The 23,194-nt window shown below is 36.5% G+C and overlaps 1 protein-coding gene across 1 annotated transcript in view; it reads right to left on the bottom strand.

Annotated features, from left to right (window-relative positions):
- Nucleotides 1–293: 293 nt before the first annotated feature.
- LOC123528904 (histone-lysine N-methyltransferase SUV39H2-like) overlaps nt 294–23,194 on the bottom strand; it is a 49,407-nt gene continuing 26,506 nt past the window's right edge. Inside the window, exons 2-6 of the mRNA XM_045308975.2 lie at nt 19,234–19,313; nt 7,796–8,668; nt 6,390–6,542; nt 2,783–2,921; nt 294–873 (exon numbers count right to left, since the gene is read on the bottom strand). Of these exons, the coding sequence (XP_045164910.2) occupies nt 506–873; nt 2,783–2,921; nt 6,390–6,542; nt 7,796–8,668; nt 19,234–19,313 (1,613 nt within the window). The 3' untranslated portion in view covers nt 294–505. The remainder of the gene's footprint in view (nt 874–2,782; nt 2,922–6,389; nt 6,543–7,795; nt 8,669–19,233; nt 19,314–23,194) is intronic.

The following is a 23,194-nucleotide window of genomic DNA, read 5'->3' as shown; positions in this document are numbered from 1 at the left end:
ACAGGCAATTTTGTTCAAAACATGTAAACAGATTACCTGACAAACTCTTTCTTAAAAATGTAATATACAGGTAAAAATACAGGAAATGGTTTGGAAATTATTCCTAAGATATTTCAGTTTGACAAAATTTTATAACATTACAAAAATACATTTACTGTAAAAACACAGTTATAAATAACTCACAAGTTGTATTACAAATATGATTTCAATGAATCATGTACATGTAAAACAATCATTTCTCTAAAAGTTCTGAACACAGAACCTCACATAATCTTTAAAATTTAACTGATCTCAACGGTCTATAATCAATGCATAAATTTAAACAAGACCACACTATGTCCTGTTATTCTAGTATCTTTATTTACAACGACAATTCTTTCCTTCTAACTGCAGGAGGCAATTTCAAGCAAATTCATTAGCTTTAAATTTTCAGTTCCTCTTAACTGAAAAATGTCCCGTAACTAATTTCCTTAATGCATTAATCAAGTCGTTGTTGGAAAACAATTTAAAATACAAATTTTCTACAGTTCTTTGCCCCACATTGGCAAACCATTTGATACGGATCTGGTTCCTGTTTAGGCAATTTTCTTGGACTAGATTTTGATAGATTAGCCGGCATCGCGTCGCCCTTTTCTGACGGTTGAGATTCATTCGTAACGGAACTGCCATTAACCGTGTTGCCATTTAATAATTTATTAGTCGGTATATCTTGTCCAATTACTTCGTTTTCTGCCTCATCTACTTCTACTTTACTTTCACTGCTTCTTTCAGTAACTATATCCTTGATTTCTGTTTGTGCGTCTGCAACATCAGAATCGTCCCCTGTCAGATCTACCGCTATGTTCTCCCTTTCTAAACTCTCTTCTAATGGAGCTGTATATAAAAGTTGTAATGTAATATATACAATGTGCAAGGTTTCAGGATGCTAAATGTTATCTAGATAATCACAACTAAAAACCACTAACAGTTAGGTATATAATATTTATCTGTTTACTTGAACTTTAACTTCTCTAACATATCTAATAACACAGACTCCACTCAATTCCAATAGGTATAACCCATTTACACAATTGGAAATTGGTCTTCCACAAAATATCATCTCATTACATGGTTTATACGGAAAAGTTGCAAATGGCTGTAACTCGAGAGAATATTAAAGGTATACAAGACCAAAATTACACACATGAAAATTTGAACAATTACTACATATAGTTTATCCGTACATGAAATTAAAAAATATATGTATCAAAAGTACTATGCATTTGGTTTAAATAGTACACACTTAATACATGTATAGCTAAACACAGTATAAATGTGTAATACCATTTAGAAATTGGAAGATGGACACTGGATGTCGTTAGCAAGTTATTCCGTCTATCCCAGGCAGTGCTCCAGCTAGCTATTTACAGCAGGGCGCATCGCCCGTTCCGAAATTCGTTCCGCCCTGTTGCCCCGCCAGGCACCCTGCCCGTTTTACAACCATTCATTTCTTTTTTTTTAGCCAAACTTCCCTTTTTTGCCTCAGTGATTATAATACACTGCTTTACTGCCCCCTTTTATCGAGTGATACACGCCGGGGGGGCATTGACAAAATTAGCAAACAATTAAACAATTACCTGCTGTAATTGTGCCCGAGGCAGACCATGATATTTTAGACTGCTCCACTAGCATAAAAGTCATTGAACCTTAGTGTTAAAACAGTTTGCAAACCAGTCTGAAATCATTATCATTTCGCGCCACCTGTCAAAGTGTACTTTCGTTTTCGGTAATATAGTCGTAAATACCCCTTTATACACAACTGAAACTTAAGTCCAGACAACAAACATTTATATGTAATTAATAAAAATCGATCACAATCAAATTTAAATAGGAAAATATTTTGATTTTATCGTTTTACAAGTTTTTGAAATCGAAAGTAAGTTGTCGTCTGCTATGTGAAATTGCCGATTTTTCATGAAGATTTCTTTGAAATTAGTTTACTAAGATGTAATGACAGGGTACACTTTAATGTCAGATACTGTGAAATGCTGTTAAACTGTCTTTGCATCATAATATTTTTTCAAAAATATTGTTTAAACTGGACATTCGACGACTTTTAGAAAAAAGTGTAACCATATCTGGATATAAAATTTTGGATACCCGGAATATGTCTATTACAAGTGCTAAACTTGCTATTAAACTGTTGTAAGTTAAAAACTTTGCCCGATTTCATTTATTTAAGTGGAAGTTTAAACTTTATTTTCTGTATATAATATGTTACAGGTATAAATTTATAAATATCAAGTAGCCTACATGGAGAAGATGTGTACTGAAATTGTAACAAGTAAAATAGGCCTAAACACATAGATATTGTTATTCAGTATGCAATTACAAAGAAATGTTACAAGCTGAAAATCAATGCCAAGTAAAATACAAACAGCAGAATTTTTAGTTAATAAATAGGTGCATTAGAGATGACAGACATAGCCTATTAAAAGACCATACCTAAAGTGTGCCAAAATACATGCCTATATTATGCCAAATTCCATGCCTAAAGTATGTTAAAATGCACTGTATGCATGGACCAGTTATATTTTTTTCCCGGGGGAGCACGGTCCCGGACCGACCACCACCCCAGAAGTGCCCTTTTCAGTGCCAGCACCCTGCCCTTTTTTAATCCTAGCTGGAGCACTGCCAGGTGAAGACATATAATGTCAACTACCATTAGAATTTTTAACAATAACCCTTGACCTTTAATTGACCAATAATTTTCACAGTCAATACTAGAATGAAAAATACTTACAATGTACTTTACTGGACATGTAGTCAAATGTGAGTTCCTCCCCTTTCTCAATGTCCCGTCTAGAGAACAAGGCTATTCTTGGCAGTCTGGGGTCTAACGTGTTAATCCACACACTGTATACCTCTAAGTTTGGATCACACTGAAAATTTTTTTGTAGATATATATCAAAAATAAAAGGAAGAAAACTTCAACCAAATTACAAATCTTTTCTACAAATAGTGTTTATAAAACTGGTCTGACAGACATTAACATCTCCACTCTCTTTCAAGTTTTTTTTTTTTTTTTTTTTTTTTTACTGAAAGATCTACATTTTCCAGAGCTTTGTTACGGCTGATACTCTAGCCATTATTCAGTCTTATTCCCAACTGAAAAGGTACCTTCCACGCACCCCCACCCCCTTCCCATTCTCAAAAATTCCAAATACAAACTTCCAAAAATAAACAAGAGGGCCAAGATGGCCCTAGGTTGCTCACCTGTGTAACACACTATAACAGTGTAAATATGTTTTACCTAGTGATTACATGGAAACAAATATTCTGACCAATTTTCAGTAAGATTGGACCAAACAAGAAGCTGCGTTCAATAAACGCTTGATGCCCCCAATGGCATCCTTGTCGATAGATTTTGCCCCTAAGTCCAAAACGAGGTCAAGGTCAAACTGAGGTCAGGTGATGTATGAAGATGAGGAATGGTCTCAGTTTACATCTGTATAAGTATCAATTCATTCTTGTAGGGGGTATTGATGCTAGACGTAACGGTCCCATTTGATTAACCAAGAGATGGCCCATAATATAAAGCAACCTAAGTCCAAAATGAGGTCAAGGTCAAGGTCAAACTGAGGTCAGGTGATGTCTGAATATGAGGAATGGTCACAGGTTACATCTGCATTTATCAAGTCATTCTTGTAGGGGGTATTGTTGCTAGACGAAGCGGTCCCAATTGGTTAACCAAGAGTTGGCCCATATAAATCAACCTAAGTCCAAAATGAGGTCAAGGTCAAACTGAGGTCAGGTAATGTCTGAAGATGAGGAATGGTCACATGTTACATCTGCATAAGTATCAAGTCATTCTAGTAAGGGGTATTGATGCTAGACGAAACAGTCCCATTTGGTTAACCTCGTACGGACGGACGAATGAATGGACGGGACAATCACTATATGCCTCCCGCATCAGTAGATGCTGGGGGCATAAAAACGTGGCATCTTGAGTGTAAACAAACATTTTCTTTGATTTGACCTAGTGACCTAGTTTTTTACCCCACATGACCCAGATACGAACTTGTCAAAGACTTGATGATAACAAACATTCTGACCAAAATTTGTGAAGATAGAATAAACAAGGAGCTGCGTTCAATAAACGCTTGATGCCCCCAGTGGCATCCTTGTCGATACAAAGCAACCCAAGTCCAAAACGAGGTCAAGTTCAAGGTCAAGGTCAAACTGAGGTCAGGTGATGTCTGAAGATGAGGAATGGTCACACCTGCATTAGTATCAAGTCATTCTAGTCAGGGGTATTGATGCTAGACGAAACGGTCCCATTTGGTTAACCTCGTACGGACGGACGGACAAACGAACGGACAGACAGGACAATCACTATATGCCTCCCGCATCAGTAGATGCCGGGGGCATAAAAATGTGACCCCTAGGGTGTAAACAAGCTTATTCTTTGATTTGACCTGGTGACCTAGTTTCTGACCCCACATGACCCAGGTAAAAATTCATACGATATTTCATGCAGACAAATATTCTGACCAAGGTTCATGCACATCAAATGAACAGTAAAGTTAACACGCTTTTCCTTTGATTTGACTGGGTGACCTAGTTTCTGACCCCATATGACCCAGTTTCAAACTTGGCCTAGGAACAATGAAGATAAACATTTAACCAAGTTTCATGAAAATAGGGTCATAAATGGGGCCTCTAGGTTGTTTACAAGCATTTCCTTTGATTTGACCTGATGACCTAGTTTTTGACCCGACATGATCTAGTTTCGATCCAGGCCTAGAGATCATCAAGATAATCATTCTGTACAAGTTTGTATCAAATCAAAGCATAAAATGAATCCTCTATATGGCTGAAAAGGCCAAAATAGAAAATTCTGCCCCTTTCAGGGACAGTAACTCTAGGACCCATGATGGAATCTAGCCGGTTTTCGAAAGGAACCGAGATCTTATCGTGACTAAAGTTGTTAGTGTGGTTAAAATCAAATATAGAATATCACTTCTATCATGTTCACAAGGTAAAAATTACCAACTTTTTGCTCTTTTAGAGGTCAATCAGGGGCCGTAACTCTAGAACCTATGATTGGATCTGACAGATTCACCATGGAATCAAAGATTTATTGTTGTTGGAAGACATTTTGCAAGTCTGTATCAAATCAAACCATAAATAAAGTCTGTATATGGCTGCAAAAGCCAAAATAGCAAACTTTGGACCTTTAAGGGGCCGTAACTCTGGAACTCATGACGGTATCTGGCCAGTTTCCGAAAGGAACCGAGATATTATGCCAATACAAGTTGTGTGTAAGTTTGATTAAAGTTGATTGCAAAATATAGTGTTCACAAGTCAAAAATAGCATATTTTTGCCCTTTAAGGGGCCATAACTCTGAAACCCATGATGGGATCTGGCCAGTTTTCGAAAGGAAACGAGATATTATGCCAATACAAGTTGCATGTTAGTTTGATTAAAGTTGATTGCAAAATGTGGTATCTACCGTGCTCACAAGCAAAAAATAGCAAATTTTGGTGCTTTAAGGGGCCACAACTCTGGAACCCATGATGGGATCTGGCCAGTTTTCGAAAGGAACCAAGATATTATGCCAATACAAGTTGTGTGCAAGTTTTATTAAAATTGATTACAAAATGTTGTCTCTATCATGTTCACAAGCCAAATATAGCAAATTTTGGCCCTTAAGGGGCCATAACTCTGGAACCCATGATTGGATCTGGCCAGTTTTCGAAAGGAACAGAGATATTATGCCCATACAAGTTGTGTGCAAGTTTGATTAAAATCAAATACAAAATGTGGTCTCTATCGTGTTCACAAGGAAATTGTGAACGGACGGTCGAAGGGTGATCACAAAAGCTCACCCGGTCACTATGTGACAGGCAAACTATAAAGAATATATCATTCTTTTCATTATATCATATCATGTGAATGGTGATCTTGTCATAATTTACACTTTTCCTTTTTTTATTGGAAATTGAAGTCTGATAATCCAAAGCTTCGAATTCAAGATCTGATCAAAGCCTGTAAGAGATCAAAGTATGTAAAGATGTAATAATATCTGCTGACTAACTACAACCATGTAATGCTGCATCACATGGTACTTCTATTTCAGAGGACCCTTGTATTCATGTAATTTTCTTCTGAAACGGCTATATATATTTTGACAGTAGGTAACAAAAGTTAATGCATAATGTTCCTTCCAATGCAGAATTAGAAGTATTTTTTAAGTAAGTAAGTTATTACTTTGCTCTAAACATTGCTATAAAACAGTAATTGATCATTAAATCAAGAAACATTGCTTTTCTAAATAAGTTACGGTTTACTTTGTATAAAGAATTTGAGGATAAAGACTTGTCAAAAACTAGAAATCAAATCAAACCGAGTGATTGACGAAGTGCGAGACGTTGCCATAAACTGCAGCATCTACTGTGAAGGGGCAGTCATCTCCATTGAAGTCCAAATCAAACAGATAAGTTCGGCCAACAGAATCATATGTCTTTCCACGGATCTCTGCTTCTTCACTGCTAATTACCTACAATAAGATTGTTTCCAAAGCAGAGGGGAAAAAAATCTGAATTCTCTCCTTCTGTGCTCATTCATAAAAGTATTTTCATTATCTTTCACCGTAACAAGAGCACCGCCTTGCGGGTGCTGACGCTCATCTGATTTTTTTTGTGTAATAGAAATATTGTTCTACCCATGATTTTCTAAGTCTAAAAAGGGCCATCATTCTTGCAAAAAGCAGGATAGAGTTATGTTTCTTGATGTACAGTGTCCACTTATGATGGTGAAAAACTGTTGCAAGTTTTAAAGCAATAGCTTTGATAGTTTATGAGAAAAGTTGACTTAAACATAATACTCAACCAAGAAAATGATTTTCTAAGTCCAAAAGGGGCAATAATTATTGCAAAAAGCAGGATGGAGTTACGCTGCTTGCTGTACAGGGTCAGCTTATGATGGTGAACAAGTGTTGCAAGTTTCAAAGCAATAGCTTTGATAGTTTAAGAGAAAAAGTTGACCTAAACATAAAACTTAACCAAGAAATCTGGTATTTTCTAAGTCCAAAAGGGGCCATAAATCTAGCAAAAAGCAGGATGGAGTTATGTTTCTTGCTGTACAGGGTCAACTTATGATGGTGAACAAGTGTTGCAAGTTTAAAGCAATAGCTTTGATAGTTTAGGATAAAAGCTGACCTAAACATAAAACTCTACCAAGAAAACTGATTTTCTAAGTCCAAAAGGGGCAATAAATCTTGCAAAAAGCAAGATGGAGTTATGTTTCTTGATGTACAGGGTCTGCTTATGATGGTGAACAAGTATTCCAAGTTTCAAAGCAATAGCTTTGATAGTTTGGGAGAAAAGTTGACCTAAACGTAAAACTTAACCAAGAAATCTGATATTTTCTAAGTACAAAAGGGGCCATAAATCTTGCAAAAGCAAGATGGAGTTATGTTTCTTGCTATACAGGGTCAGCTTATGATGGTGAACAAGTATTCCAAGTTTCAAAGCAATAGCTTTGATAGTTTAGGAGAAAAGCTGACCTAAACATAAAACTTAACCAGGCAACGCCGACGCAGACGCCGACAACCGCTCAAGTGATGACAATAACTCATCATTTTTTTTTCAAAAAAAAAAAGATGAGCTAATAAATATATATTAATAGCTTCAACTTTTTAATACTTAAAGAAGAAAATTTATATGAAGAAAATAACTCTCTCATTAATTGCAAATTATGCAAAATTACTTCTAATTTTCTTTTAAGTGAAAAGAATATCTTACTGCTCACCTCACCAACATATTCCATAACAAATGTTCCTGCTTTGATTTTCTGCATAGCCTTCACTCCCCAGCCACGTCCGTTTTTTGTTCGAAAGACACAAACTTTATGTTTTCTTCCATGTTGAACCACTCTGTTAGAGCAATCTGGACCACATGCACATCTCTTGTTACACTCGTAAATTGGTCGACCTGCATGAATCCGGAGACGTTTCCACTTGAAATACGCAAACTCGACACCAAACTGAACGGCACAGCACTGAGACTTCTCACTAAAACAGTCGGAACACTCGCACCCAATTACTGGATCGTTTGGAATCACTATACCTGGCCCCGCTTTATAATCGTTTATATACTCAAAATTCTCTGGCGGCCCTTCAAGATCTACATCATTCTCTACGCTAATAGGAGCAGGATCTGTACTCACAGAATTCAAATGGATCTCCCACTCCTTAAGAGCTTCCTGAATTTGCACTTTTTTCTGTTTGTAAGCCTTTGTCCTTGGATTTAATAAGTTCTTACTCGTATTGTTAAATTTTGGCACCTTGAGACCTTCACATGACACAAGCCCTTTGTATGATCTGGCTTTTCCCTTATCTGGACTTGTCAATGAAATAAGCTGAAGTGGAGTCAACACCTCCTTGCAGGAAACTAACTTTACAAACAGTTCATCAACTCTTGTTCGTTTCATTTCCCTATCTTCCTTTGTATCTTTTATTTCATCATATTTTCGTTTAGAACCGGCTCGTAGAAAATTACCTCCCCTTTTATTTTTGGCATCAAACTCTTCCATTAATTCTGGGCAGTCAAGATTATCTTTTGGTTCCCAGCTGTCATGTGCATGGCTCCAGCCTTTCCACTTGATCAAGTAGAATTCTATGCCCTAAAATGTATACAAATTTCATAAAATATATACAGTAAACCTCGCTTATAAGGACAGCTTGGGACCTCTAAAAATTGTTCCTTATAACCGAGGTTCCTTATATCCGTATAGCGAACTAGTTCCTTCTAACCGAGGTTTGTATAAAGAACACAATTTGTGTAGTGAACACTATTTGACTGACGTTTGAAAAGGGCTATGTGTTCACACTCCGGGCCGACTATGAATCTTTGTGAGAAAGTTGCGAGTCTAGTAGAAGTACCGGTCCTTTCCTGGAGAGATGGTTAGGTAAACTGCCTGCATGCACGGCGTTAAACCTAAACTAAGCCAGAATGTATGTCGGTAAGAATGGCCATAATTTGTGTTTATTTTTTGTCGGTTATTCCTATCTTCTTTTTTAGCGAGCGCTACGTTATAACTATAAGATATGTTGCAGTTTCTCCCCTTACCTTGCTCGAGAATAGGCATCAATACTAATAGAAAATAAATGTTCAGTTTTTTATTTTGCGCACATTGTCATGTACATGTACAAGAGACTCAAATCTACATAAGGAGAAACCGTCATTAATATAGCAAAATCAGAACGATACATACGGATTAAAGTGTAAATTATACCTATATAGTTTTCCTTTTGTCCATTTTAGCACCTGCTATAATGTTTACAATTGAAATTTTGGTACACTGGACTGTTTGCCATCGTTAATCACACATAATTAGCAAATTTATTTAGGATAGTATGAGACAATAATGAACAATATCAATATCCCAAGGTTTGGTGACCGTTACTGATTTTCGTTCACCATTGTGTCACAGGAAATTTCTAATACATGTAGCTCTCGAAAAAATTCTTGAGTAAATATAAGTCTACTATTGTCTAGTATTTAGTAAATGTTAATGATGATATAATATTTTTTTCTTTTAATCGTATCCGTGAATTAACAAACTAAAGATTACAGTTCTAAATGAAATAATTTGTGTTATTCATATGTATGAAAGAGCATGTAAGTGCCGACGTTACTCTGACGTCACCATCAATTCTCCGAATTGTTCTGGTTTTCAATTATTTTTATTCTTTATGACTGTTCGCTATAACCGAGGGGTTTTCCATTGAATTTTGTACTATGGGACTGGAAAAAGTGTTCCTTATAACCGAGTGTTCCTTATAACCGAGTTCCCTATAACCGAGGATTTTTACATTGAATAAAGAAGGAATTAGATCGGGGAATTGAAAACTGTTCCTTATAACCGAGTGTTCCTTATATCCGAGTTCCTTATAAATGAGGTTTACTGTAATGATTATTTTAGGTCTGCAGGTACAATCTAGGGTAAAATTTTCCAGGTTTTAGCTCAATTTGGTATGTAAAACAGTGTTTCAGTTTATACTTGTAGCAGTTTCTATCAGTACTGACAGTAAATGGGGTGTATGTTGGTACATGTACAGTGCACATCGAATCTTCCTATTTCTTAAGTAGCAACCCTAGCTAATTTTTCAAGTTACAAATAAGTTTAAAGTATTAATAAGTGTAAGTTTACCACATTGAGTGTTCCTATTTCTGTAAGTTTACATATTTAGTGATTCACACACCAAACTGAGCTAAAACCTAGAAAAAATTACTGCAGAATGTCCCTGCACATAACAAAAATTTAAACAAGAAACGCGGCAATGCCACGAAACCAGGTTTTCAACACTTTTCATAAGAATAAACAAGAGTGCCAGAATGTCACAATATACGCCCGTCACAGCGAATTTCTTTACTCTAGCACCTGTATTTGCAGATGTAATTTTAATTTTGTGGTTGTTTAGTAATCATTGTAATTCTTTTGTTTTTCTAAGTCCACAAAAAAACTCCTTACCAGGCAGAGATACCTTAAAGTACACCTAAAATTAGAAAGCAACAACTATGTTGTACCACAGAAAAGTGGTCTTGGGTTTTCCCTACGGTCAGTTATAAAAAAGTTACAATATAAGTTATTTATAGTAACAACTAAGGGAAGTTAATCTTAAAAAAAAAAAAAAAAAAAAAAAAAAAAATTGTAAGTCCACACAGAAATCCTTACCAGGTAGAGATTGGTCAAAATACACCTCAAAATTGGATGTAACATGCATGTTGTACTACAGAAAAGTGGTCTCGATTTTTCCCTACGTCTAGTAATGAAAAAGTTACAATATAAGCTATTTATAGTAACAACAAAGGGAAGTAATTCTAAAGAAGGGAACTGCGTAAGACACTTCGTCTCATGATGGTGTATAATTGTGCCAAGTTACATCAAAATCCCTCTATGCATGAAGAAGATATGCTCCGGACAAAGTTTTCATTCTTGTATCCTTTGACCTCTAAGTGTGACCTTGACCTTAGACCTAGGGACCTGGTTCTTGTGCATGACACTCCGTCTCATGATGGTGAACAATTGTGCCAACTTTCATCAAAATCCCTCCATGCATGTAGAAGATATGCTAACCCTAACCCTAACCTAACCCTAACCCTATTTTTAGTAACAATGACCTTGACCTTGATCCCAGAAACCCCAAAATCAATCCCAAGCTACAACTTTAGTTTTCTATACACCAAGTTTCATCATGATAGCTCATTCCTAAGTTAAGTTATTGACCGGAAACCCTTTTTCTATTTTAAGTAACAGTGACCTTGACCTTGACCCCAGAAACCCCAAAATCAATCCCAGCCTTTGTCTTGATATAAGCTACATACATACCAAGTTTTATCTGAATATCTTTACCGAAACAAAAGTTATTGACCGGAAACCCTTTTTTCTATTTTAAGTAAGTGACCTTGACCTTGACCCCAGAAACCCCAAAATCAATCCCAGCCTTTGTCTTGATATAAGCTACATACACACCAAGTTTTATTCAAATATCTTTACCGAAACAAAAGTTATTGACCAGAAACACCAGTTTGACGCCGCCGCCGCCACCGCCCGCCCGACATCTACCCCAATCTAATAACTCGGGTTTTCGTTGAAAACCTGGTTAACAAAGTTTTCAACTGTCATGTCAGACTTTTTTTTAGACCTGTGGTTAATTATGTAGCCTGTGTTATGCCAGTCTGGTTTGCTTTTTTTGTCCAGACAGGACACTGGCTTTACCAATGAAAATTTATGAAACAACCATATCATGAACCAAAGTGCAACAAAGATCTCTTTTGTTAAACTACTTGTTTTTACAAATCTGATTCCTTGCACATAATATTTATCACTAACTTTATTTGTACCCTGCAATTCACAAAGATTGTGCCCTGTGATTAAAATGTTTAAAAGCATCTATGTTAAAAAAACCCAGGATTTTGCATTAAAGGAAGTGGGAGGAGCCTAATTTCAAATGGTGGCTGTTTTTTGCAACATTATGTATTCAGATACATTTTATTGAAATAAACTAATTATTGACTTCATGATGACATTCAAAATTGGCACAGTGTAGGAAATTTGCATGCACTATAAAATGGTGATTGTATTTTTCATTTTCAACCCTTGATTAAATCACTAGATTCGTCTAAAGTATGAAATATTACAGCAGTTGGGAGATAAAATTTGAATTTGACATAACCCCTGACCCTAGTCATGTGATGTAAACAGAAAGATGCTGCTAAGGAGTGTTTATACCAGCAAGTAAGCTTGCAGGCTTACCTGTAGAATACATTATCAGCCCAGCGAATTACTCCCTTTCTACTAGGTTTATAATCCAAGTGTAGTAAAATGAATGTTGATAAAACTGGGCATTGATTTATCTAATTTATTGCAATCAAACGATTTTCATCTGTCATTGAAACTCTTATTTTCATTCATTTTTCACACATTTTTTTTTTTATAATTGCAAGAAATATCCAATATTACATGTCAAGGCAATAATTCACTTTCAAATAAATTTAGCATGTACAGATCATTACAAAGTCAAGTTATTGTTGCACATGTACATAGCTACCACCATTTGTGTCCCATGTAAGGCTGTCCTTCAACATTCGGATAGAGGCCTCTCACTACATCCAGGACACAGTCTGGCATTATTTCCCGTACAGTCCAAACTGTACTAAGATCCTCCTCCCGGCCCAAAGCTCGCATTTTCTTCTGCTGATATTCTGGAAGGACCCTTGCTCCAGCATCAGATAACAGTTTCCAAAAAAATCTGTATCTTTTTCTCCTAAGAGAAGAATTGCGCTGGTGTGGATTAGCACCCTGTCCAAGCCATGTTTGTCGCTGCAATGTCACACATGGGTTTAAAAAACAAAATGGACAACAATAACCCACATGATTTGCATGCGGCTGCATATAATTTCCATCTTGTTGATTGTCAATGTCATTGTCACGTTGATTATCACTGTCATCATTTTCATCATTCGTGCTTCCTGTTGGAATTGGGTCAGGTGATGAAACAGCATTTTGTTCAGGAATATTATGCTCCGTTTGAAGAACAGGTTCTTGGACATTTTCCAATGACCATTCTGATGAAAACAGTGCCTCGTTAAAATCCCAATCACTATGATTAAACAAGACGACCATGATGGTCCTGAATCGCTCACCTGTTCCCACATGACCCAGTTTTGAGTATGACGTCGTTTTTTCTATTATTTGACATAGTGACCTAGTTTTTGAGCTCATGTGATCCAGTTTTGAACTTGATCTAGATATCATCAAGATAAAAATTCTGACCAATTTTCATGAAGATCCATTGAAAAATATGGCCTCTAGAGAGGTCACAAGGTTTTTCTATTATTTGACCTATTGACCTAGTTTTTGAAGATACGTGACCCTGTTTTGAACTTGACCTAGATATCATCAAGGTGAACATTCTCACTAATTTTCATGAAGATCTCATTAAAAATATGGCCTCTAGACAGGTCACAAGTTTTTTCTATTTTTATACCTACTGGCCTTGTTTTTGACTGCATGTGACCCAGTTTCGAACTTGACCTAGATATCATCAAAGTGAACAGTCAGACCAATTTTCATGGAGATCCATTGAAAAATATGGCCTAGAGAGGTCAAAAGATTTTTCTAATTTCAGACCTACTGACCTAGTTTTTGACTGCAGTTGACCCAGTTTCAAACCTGACCTAGATATCATCAAGATGAACATTCAGACCAACTTTCATACAGATCCCATGAAAAATATGGCCTCTAGAGAGGTCACCAGGTTTTTTTTTTATTATCTGACCTACTGACCTAGTTATTGATGGCACGTGACCCAGTTTCAAACTTGACCTAGATATCATCAAGGTAAACATTCTGACCAATTTTCATGAAGATCCATTCAAAAGTATGGCCTCTAGGGAGGTCACAAGGTTTTTCTATTTTTAGACCTACTGACCTAGTTTTTGACCGCAGTTGACCCAGTTTCAAACTTGACCTATATATCATCAAGATAAACATTCAGACCAACTTTCATACAGATCCCATGAAAAATATGGCCTCTAGAGAGGTCGCAAGGTTTTTTCATTATTTGAACTACTGACCTACTTTTTGATGGCATGTGACCAAGTTTCAAACTTGACCTAGATATCATCAAGATGAACATACTGACCAATTTTCATGAAGATCCATTCAAAAGTATGGCCTCTAGAGAGGTCACCAGGTTTTTCTAGTTTTAGACCTACTGACCTAGTTTTAGACCGCACGTGACCCAATTTCGAACTTGTCCTAGATATCATCAAGATGAACATTCAGACCAACTTTCATACAGATCCCATGAAAACTAGAAAATGCTTTTGTAAAAAAGCGCATGTCTCCCCGAATGCAAAGTCCTATAGGCAAGAAGTCAATAGGGGTCAGGAGCAAAAATCAAAGAGACACTGATGGTTGGCTGCAATAGGGATCATCTACTTGGCATGTCCAGTCATCCCGCTAAATTTCAACACTCTTGGCCTAGTGGTTCTCCAGTCACTGTTCAGGCTCCTGTGACCTTGACCTTTGATCAAGTGACCTCAAAATAAATAGGGGTCATCTACTCTGCATGTCCAATCATCCTATTAAGTTTCAACATTGTAGGTCAAGTGGTTCTCAAGTTATTTCCAAAAAATGATTTTACATGAACAGGCCACTGTGACCTTGACCTTTAACAGACTGACCCCAAAATCAATAGGGGTCATCTACTCTGCATGTTCAATCATCCTATGAAGTTTCAACATTCTGGGTCAAGTGGTTCTCAAGTTATTGATCAGAACTGGTTATCAATGTTCAGGCCCCTGTGACCTTGACCTTTAACGGAGTGGCCCCAAAAACAATAGGGGTCATTTACTCTGCATGAACAATCATCCTATGAAGTTTCAACATTCTGGGTCGAGAGGTTCTCAAGCTATTGATTGGAAATGGTTTTCCATGTTCAGGCCCCTGTGGCCTTGACCTTTAACAGAGTGACCCTAAAATCGTCAGGGGTCATCTACTCTGCATGACCAATCATCCTATGAAGTTTCAACATTCTGGGTCAAGTGGTTCTCAAGTTACTGACCAGAAATGGTTTTCAATGTTGGGGCCCCTGTGACCTTGACCTTTCACAGAGTGACCCCATAATCGTTAGGGGTCATCTACTCTGCATGAACAATCATCCTATTAAGTTTCAACATTCTGGGTCAAGTGGTTCTCAAGTTATTGACCGGAAATGGTTTTCAATGTTCAGGCCCCTGTGACCTTGACCTTTAATGGAGTGACCCCAAAAACGATAGGGGTCATCTACTTTGCATGTACAATCATCCTATGAAGTTTCAACATTCTGGGTCAAGTGGTTCTCTAGTTATTGATCGGAAATGGTTTTCCATGTTCAGGCCCCTGTGACCTTGACATTTGATGGAGTGACCCCAAAATCAATAGGGGTCAATTACTCTTTATGACCAATCATCCTATGAAGTTTCAACAATCTGGGTCAAGTGGTTCTCTAGTTATTGATCGGAAATGGTTTTCAATGTTCAGGCCCCTTTGACCTTGACCTTTGATGGAGTGACCCCAAAATCAATAGGGGTCATCTACTCTTCATGACCAATCATCCTATGAAGTTTCAACATTCTGGGTCAAGTGGTTCTCAAGTTATTGATCGGAAATGGTTTTCAATGTTCAGGCCCCTGTGACCTTGACCTTTGACGGAGTGACCCCAAAATCAATAGGGGTCATCTACTCTTCATGACCAATCATCCTATGAAGTTTCAACATTCTGGGTCAAGTGGTTCTCTAGTTATTGATCGGAAATGGTTTTCAATGTTCAGGCCCCTGTGACCTTGACCTTTCACGGAGTGACCCCAAAATCAATAGGGGTCATCTACGCTGCATGACCAATCATCCTACGAAGTTTCAACATTCTGGGTCAAGTGGTTCTCTAGTTATTGATCGGAAATGGTTTTCAATGTTCAGGCCCCTGTGACCTTGACCTTTGACGGAGTGACCCCAAAATCAACAGGGGTCATCTAATCTTCATGACCAATCATCCTATGAAGTTTCAACATTCTGGGTCAAGTGGTTCTCTAGTTATTGATCGGAAATGGTTTTCAATGTTAAGGCCCCTGTGACCTTGACCTTTAACGGAGTGACCCCAAAAACAATAGGGGTCGTCTACTCCAGCAGCCCTACAACCCTATGAAGTTTGAAGGTTCTAGGTCAAATGGTTCTCCAGTTATTGCTCGGAAATGAAGTGTGATGTACGGACGGACGGACGGACGGACTGGGCAAAAACAATGTCTCCTGGGGGAGACATAAATATGGCCTCTAGAGAGGTCACAAGGTTTTTTCATTATTTGACCTACTGACCTTACTTTGTGATGGCACGTAACCCAGTTTCGAACTTGACCTAGATATCATCAAGGTGAACATTCTGACCAATTTTCATGAAGATCCATTGAAACATATGGCCTCTAGAGAGGTCACAAAGTTCTTCTATTTTTAGACCTACAGACCTAATTTTGGACCGCATGTGACCCAGTTTCGAACTTGACCTAGATATCATCATAATAAACATTCTGACCAACTTTCATAAAGATCCCATGAAAAATGTGACCTCTAGAGTGGTCACAAGCAAAAGTTTACGCACGCATGGAGGCACGCAAGACGGACGCTGCGCGATCACAAAAGCTCACCTTGTCACTTTGTGACAGGTGAGCTAAAAAATAAAACACAGCCCAGAATTGTTCTTCTGTTATATTTAATCGAAGTTCCGCCTTTCTGCCATGTTCAAATAAATGATAGAAATGGGGATACTGAAATCACTGACCAACAAAAATGTGATACAGTAATATTTCTAATAACAGTCGCCGAAGGACGAGTGAAAATATAAAAAAATATAAAGTGGAAAGATATTCCATATTTCATGAAAAGTAAAATAAGAAATGTCACAGTAGATGACAAAATTGTAATGCCCCCGAATAAGATACTGAGCGAAAAGGCATTTTTCTCAAATTTTTAGTCGAAAAGTGCCATAAGGCCGTAAAAAATTATTTGACCAAAGCAAAAATTGAACTTGACCTGCATTTAATGGATATATACCCGTGTACCAAAAATAAATTCAATCTATTAATCCATTCAAAAGTTATTAAGCAGACAAGTTTGTAATGGACAGACGGATGGACTAACGAACGAACGGATGGACAGTGCAATCACTATATGACTCCCTCCTTGCTGCTGCAAACATCCCTCTAATTATAACATCTACTTATGCATAGTTACCTACAGTACCCTAAATTTGCAAAACGTTTCATGCTTTAGAAGATAGTGGTAATTTGGCTAAGAAATGTTTCAAGGCTATTATCTAACACCAGTACACAGCTATAAGCAACATAATCAATACTTTATTAGAATATAATTATTTCTCAAATAAAGTTAAAATGAAAGGAAGTAGTAAGAGATCAGTACACTGGTTGCTCATCTATGCTAGTGTAGTATTTACATTACAACAGGTATTAAACCTCACTGACTCATTGAGCTGATAAGCCCAGCCCACTTTCATGTAGGTAGGAGCTACCGCAGGCTTGGCTTCAAGTTTTATACTTTTCACAATGTAAGGGGTAGACTGAGTATTGATGGTACTCAATTTTTTTTTGTCCAGGACTTGTAGATCTGGAAGTCTGGAGTCCCAAAAAACACAATTATTACTGTACTCAGAAAGACAATGTTAAGAATGTTGTAAAAACATTGTCAATTTGTCAACTGCTCTTATGAAAACTGGAAAAGTATTCCTTTATATTGTATTCAGACATTAAAATTTAACCACCAAAATTGAATACTTTCAGGAGTCTGTTTAACTTTTATGCTTTGCCTGAAATTAAGCATCAAATGCTATGAAGATACTAAGTAACTATTAACCATAACATGTTTAAGAGAATTTCAATTTTTAAGCAGTCTCTTCAAATTTGTTTGACCAATACTGCATAATATGTACAAATGTATGCACAATATTACAGAAATTCTGAAATTCTGTGTATTTATGCACAGCTCAGGTAATTTATTCTCTCTAAATATTTAAAAACTACCTCTAATTGTATTATCTGGAAAATTTATGATTTTACATTAGAGAAAAGACATAGACGATATTTGTTTGTTGTGAGTGAGTATGGAATATATCTCACTGAGAAGTGAGAAAATCTTAAATATTTTCACGAGCGCGTTGCGTGAGTGAAAATGTGAAAATTTTCTCACTTTGAGGTGACATATATTCCATATTCACGAAAACAAACAAATTTTCTTTTTATTTTATGCTCAATTACGTTGAGATTTGCATTCTGCACCTATTTTTAATCTCAGCGCGGGAAACAGACGCGCGTAAACAGACATGACGTCAGACGTGCTGTGACGTTATAGACAAATAAACATTAAGTTCCATTTTATTTTATTTTTTGCTGCATAACGTTATGAAATTCTCTTTAAGTAAAATAATTTGAATCGAGAAATAAACTATAAAGAACGAAGTGCGACTACAATTTTCATCCTGTTTTAAGCAAATGATTTAAAATTCATACACAATGTAATGAGGGGGTGGAGCTATATCTCTCACAGTGTGAAAATATAGATTTCACATTTTCACAGTGTGGGTGATGAAATATGAAAATATATAACTGATAGAATACAGTATTTCATTAGTTAGCATAAAATAAATCGCCATAATTTTACGTTTGGTCCGAGGAAAATGGATTGTAGATGTTACTCAATCGACCTTCACTAAATTAAAATTGTAAACAGCGAAATAATACAAGTATCCAAAGTTAAAAAGTCGAATTTTTTTAAAAACTCACCGAAATGATCGTTTTTGATGCTCTAATGAAACTCAGCGTAATGCCAGAATGCACGAATGATGAAGGTTATGAGACTGGATATTGAAATGTTTTAAGAGACTGGGAAATGTCATCATAGAGACAAGGTTGACAAGCTATCGAAGCTTTAGAAAGGTGTTTGATGTCTGTATTCTGTTTCAGTAAGTTTTGCAAACCTTGTTTTCAATTTTAGCATTACCCCTAAAAAATTCCCAATTTTTTTAAATGGCATGCTTTTTCTTCCCAATTTTCAAAAAAATTGTGCTTAATTTTCCCAAATGTACAGGCACAGGCACCTTCCCAATTTTTGTTAAAAAGGCCCCGATTCATACTTACATCCTCTTCTACATAATCTATTATTTGTTCCACTTCAAAGTCCTCATCATTTTCCCATGTGATGTCACCCTTTTCCACCACTGAAATAATAAAAAAACATTGCGAATGTAACCATAGTTGATTAAACAAAGAGTTATCAATAATACTTCTTTGTTCAAACCTACTTATTTTACATTGATTGTAGAGAAATTTATTACACTCTATGACTGCTTCCTGGATTTCTGAACGCCATGTGTAAGGATTTCAGAAAATGTGTTCAAATTCTGTTCTCACAAGGAATCGAACCCACAACCTCTAGAGTCCCTTAATTTTACATTTCAACAAAAGAACTGCCTGAGGATGCTAATGCTTAACTGATTCTGAAAGATTTTTACTTAAGACAATATGCATAACAAGAGCTGTACCTAAGACAGCACGCTCCACTATTTGGCAATTTGACATTAAAATGAATTTATGTCTCAATAAGCAACCTCTACTTTAAAAATTATAGAAAGACCCCACTACTCAGAGGGATTAATGGTCAAGTATGGAAGGGGTACTGACATTAATTATTTTGATGGAATTAAATTATATCAGAAAACAAGAGGGCCATGTTGACCCTGTATCGCTCACCTGAGTACCATTGCTCAAAATGATATGATCAAGTTTTGACATAGAGCACATAGGCATATACATTTTAACAAGATTTGAACAAATTTTGTAAAGGTCCACTAGGCAATGCTACATGTCAAATATCTAAGATCTAGGCCTTCTGATTTACTTTTAGAAAATTTTGAAGATTTTTCTATCTACAATCAAGTAACCCCATGGAGCAGGGTCAATTTGACCCAGGGGGTCAGGATTTGAATACATTTTGTAGAAGTCTACTAGGCAATGCTACATGTCAAATATCTAAGATCTAGGCCTTCTGGTTTATTTTTAGAAAATTTTCGAAGATTTTCCTATGTAAAATCAAGTGACCCCTGGGGCGGGGTCAATCTTGACCCCGGGGGTCATGATTTGAAAGAATTTTGTAGAGGTCCACTACGCAATGCTACATGTCAAATATCTAAGCTCTAGGCCTTCTGGTTTATTTTTAGAAATTTTTTGAAGATTTTCCTATGTAAAATCAAGTGACCCCTGGGGTGGGGTCAATTTTGACCTGGGGATCATGATTTGAACAAATTTTGTAGAGGTCCAATAGACAATGCTACATGTGAAATATCTAAGCTCTAGGCCTTCTGGTTTATTTTTAGAAATTTTTTGAAGATTTTCCTATGTAAAATCAAGTGACCCCTGGGGAGGGGTCAATTTTGACCCGGGGGTCATGATTTGAACAAATGTTGTAGAGATCCACCAGGAAATGCTACATGTGAAATATCTAAGCTCTAGACTTTCTGGTTTATTTTTAGAAAATTTTTGAAGATTTTCCTATGTAAAATCAAGTGACCCCTGTGGAGGGGTCAATTTTGACCACGGGGGTCATGATTTGAAAAAATTTTGTAGATGTCCACTAGGCAATGCTACAGGTGACATATCTAAGCTCTAGGCCTTCCGGTTAATTTTTAGAAAATTTTTGAAGATTTTCCTATGTAAAATCAAGTGACCCCTGGGGCGGGGTCAATTTCGACCCTGGGGTCATGATTTGAACAAACTTGGTAGAGGTCCACTAGGCAATGCTTCACACCAAATATCTAAGATCTATGGCTTCTGGTTTTTGAAAAGATTTTTTAAGATTTTCCTATGTAAAATCAAGTGACCCCTGGGGCGGAGTCATGATTTGAACAAACTTGGTAGAGGTCTACTAGGCAATGCTTCACACCAAATATCTAAGCTCTAGGGCTTATGGTTTGTGAGGAGAAGATTTTAAAAGTTTTTCCTTTCGGTTGCCATGGCAACCAGAGTTCTGCATGGAATTTAATTCTTTGAACAATTTTGAAAGGGGGTCACCCAAGGATCATTCCTGTGAAGTTTGGTGTAATTCTGCCCAGTGGTTTTCAAGAAGATTTTTTTAGAAATTGTTGACGCACGACGGACGACGGACATCAAGCCGTCACAATAGCTCACCTCGTCACTTTGTGACAGGTGAGCTAAAAACAGTCCAAGAAACTACATGCACATAAAGTATAAATAATTTGCTACACTCAAATTATATTTCTATCTATTCATTTTATTTATCATAATAGCAGATGATGATGATAAAGATACATTTTAAGTTTCAAGTCATTATCTTATATTGTACTAAAGTTATATCCAGAAAGCGAAGATTGCCAAAAACTTTAAGTATAAAAGGGGCATAATTCTGTCAAAAATACATTTAGAGTCATGGGGATTTTAACCACACATGCAGATGATGATTATAAAGTAATATTTTTAATTTCAAGTCATTATCTTTTAAAGTACCAAAGATATGTCTATAAACGAAGCTTTCGAAAAATTTAACATGAAAATAATTCCAAGTATAACACCTTGGTGATCTTGACCTAATGCATAATGGGCCCAGCCCCTGAACATACTTTGTTTGTATGCTGGACAATGTTTATGTTAAGCTACATTAAGATATAAGCAATAGTAACAAAGATATGACAGAAAAACAAAGGTTGCCGAATAACAGACATGATTTTGCAACCTAGGCAAAAAAGCTGAAAATTACAGCCGGGGGTCTGGGGGCCTTAAGCGGCCCCCAGAAGCTCTTGGGTAAATGGTGAAAAATCCTGCATTCTAGGCTTCTCCTGGCATCTAATTTCAATTTCAAAACTCATGTTTTTTAAGTGGTTCTTTTTGTTATTTCATAAAAATTCATTCATATTTATAAGAGATATAATAATAATTAATTAAATAATTATTCCTTTAGTAGTTTGCAATTTTTGAATTATCTCCCTTTAATGGGTATTTTTCACTACTTAGTTGTTTATTAAGCATTAATATTTAGTTCTTTATTTTTTACCTTTGTATTTCAAACTTAGTATAAGGTCATTTATCAAAAGTAGAGATTTTTTATCTTATGACTTTTAAAAAGCTTTTTAAATGCTTTAAATTGCATTATATATAAATCTCAATTCACAATCTATTCCATACATATTACTGTATAGCGAAAATACCACCTAAAGGTATGATTAGCACTTTGTTTTGAAGCACTTGGGAGGTGCTTAAAAAATCATGCCCGTGTATCAATGCTTTACATTGGGCACGTGAAAGAACCAAACGAACTGCTTTAGTTCATTTGTATCTCAAACTTTCTTCACTGAAATTTAACAACGCGAGTGAAATGTTGGGCACACAGAAATGGGCACACAGAAATGTTTACGCGTGAACTGAAATGTTTACGCGCGGACTGAAATGAAGTCGATTGAAATGAACGCGACGATCGCGCAAATTATTTGTGAGCGGTTCCACTTAAGTTACAATATTTCCAATTTTTTCGTTCCGCGAATTGGTTTGTTATTATTAAAATTCCGGAACAGAAAGGTTTTTCTTTGGATTGGAAAATTCCCGATGACCGACGCTAAGGCTGATAAAAACGACTTACAAAATTTTAGTGTAGTTGAGGATAAAAGTATATAAAATACCGAAACGGATTTGAAAAAATCGGATTTTCAGTGGTCATAAAAAAATCGGAAACGATCATAAAAAATAGGTCTTTGAGGGAGTGAGAAGTGGATTTCCGCTTTAAAGCGGAAAAAAATCATGTCTGGAATAACTAAGTATAACACCTTGGTGACCTTGACCTTGGGTATAATGGCCCCAGCCCCTGCACATACTTTGTTTGTACGCTGGACAATGTTTATGTGAACTTACAGTAAGATATAAGCAATAGTAACAAAGATATGACAGAACAAGAGCTGTCACTAATGGTGACAAATGCCCCGCAGCACCTTGACCTTTGACCTGGTGACCCCAAAGTCAGTAGGGTTGGTGTACTCATAAAGTACTATCAGCATGTAAAGTTTGAAGGTCCTGGGTGAAGTGGTTCGCCAGTAAA

This window comes from Mercenaria mercenaria, chromosome 13 (assembly GCF_021730395.1).
Source record: "Mercenaria mercenaria strain notata chromosome 13, MADL_Memer_1, whole genome shotgun sequence".
Classification (NCBI taxonomy): Eukaryota; Metazoa; Mollusca; class Bivalvia; order Venerida; family Veneridae; genus Mercenaria; species Mercenaria mercenaria.
This window is presented reverse-complemented; position numbering and strand designations above follow the sequence as displayed.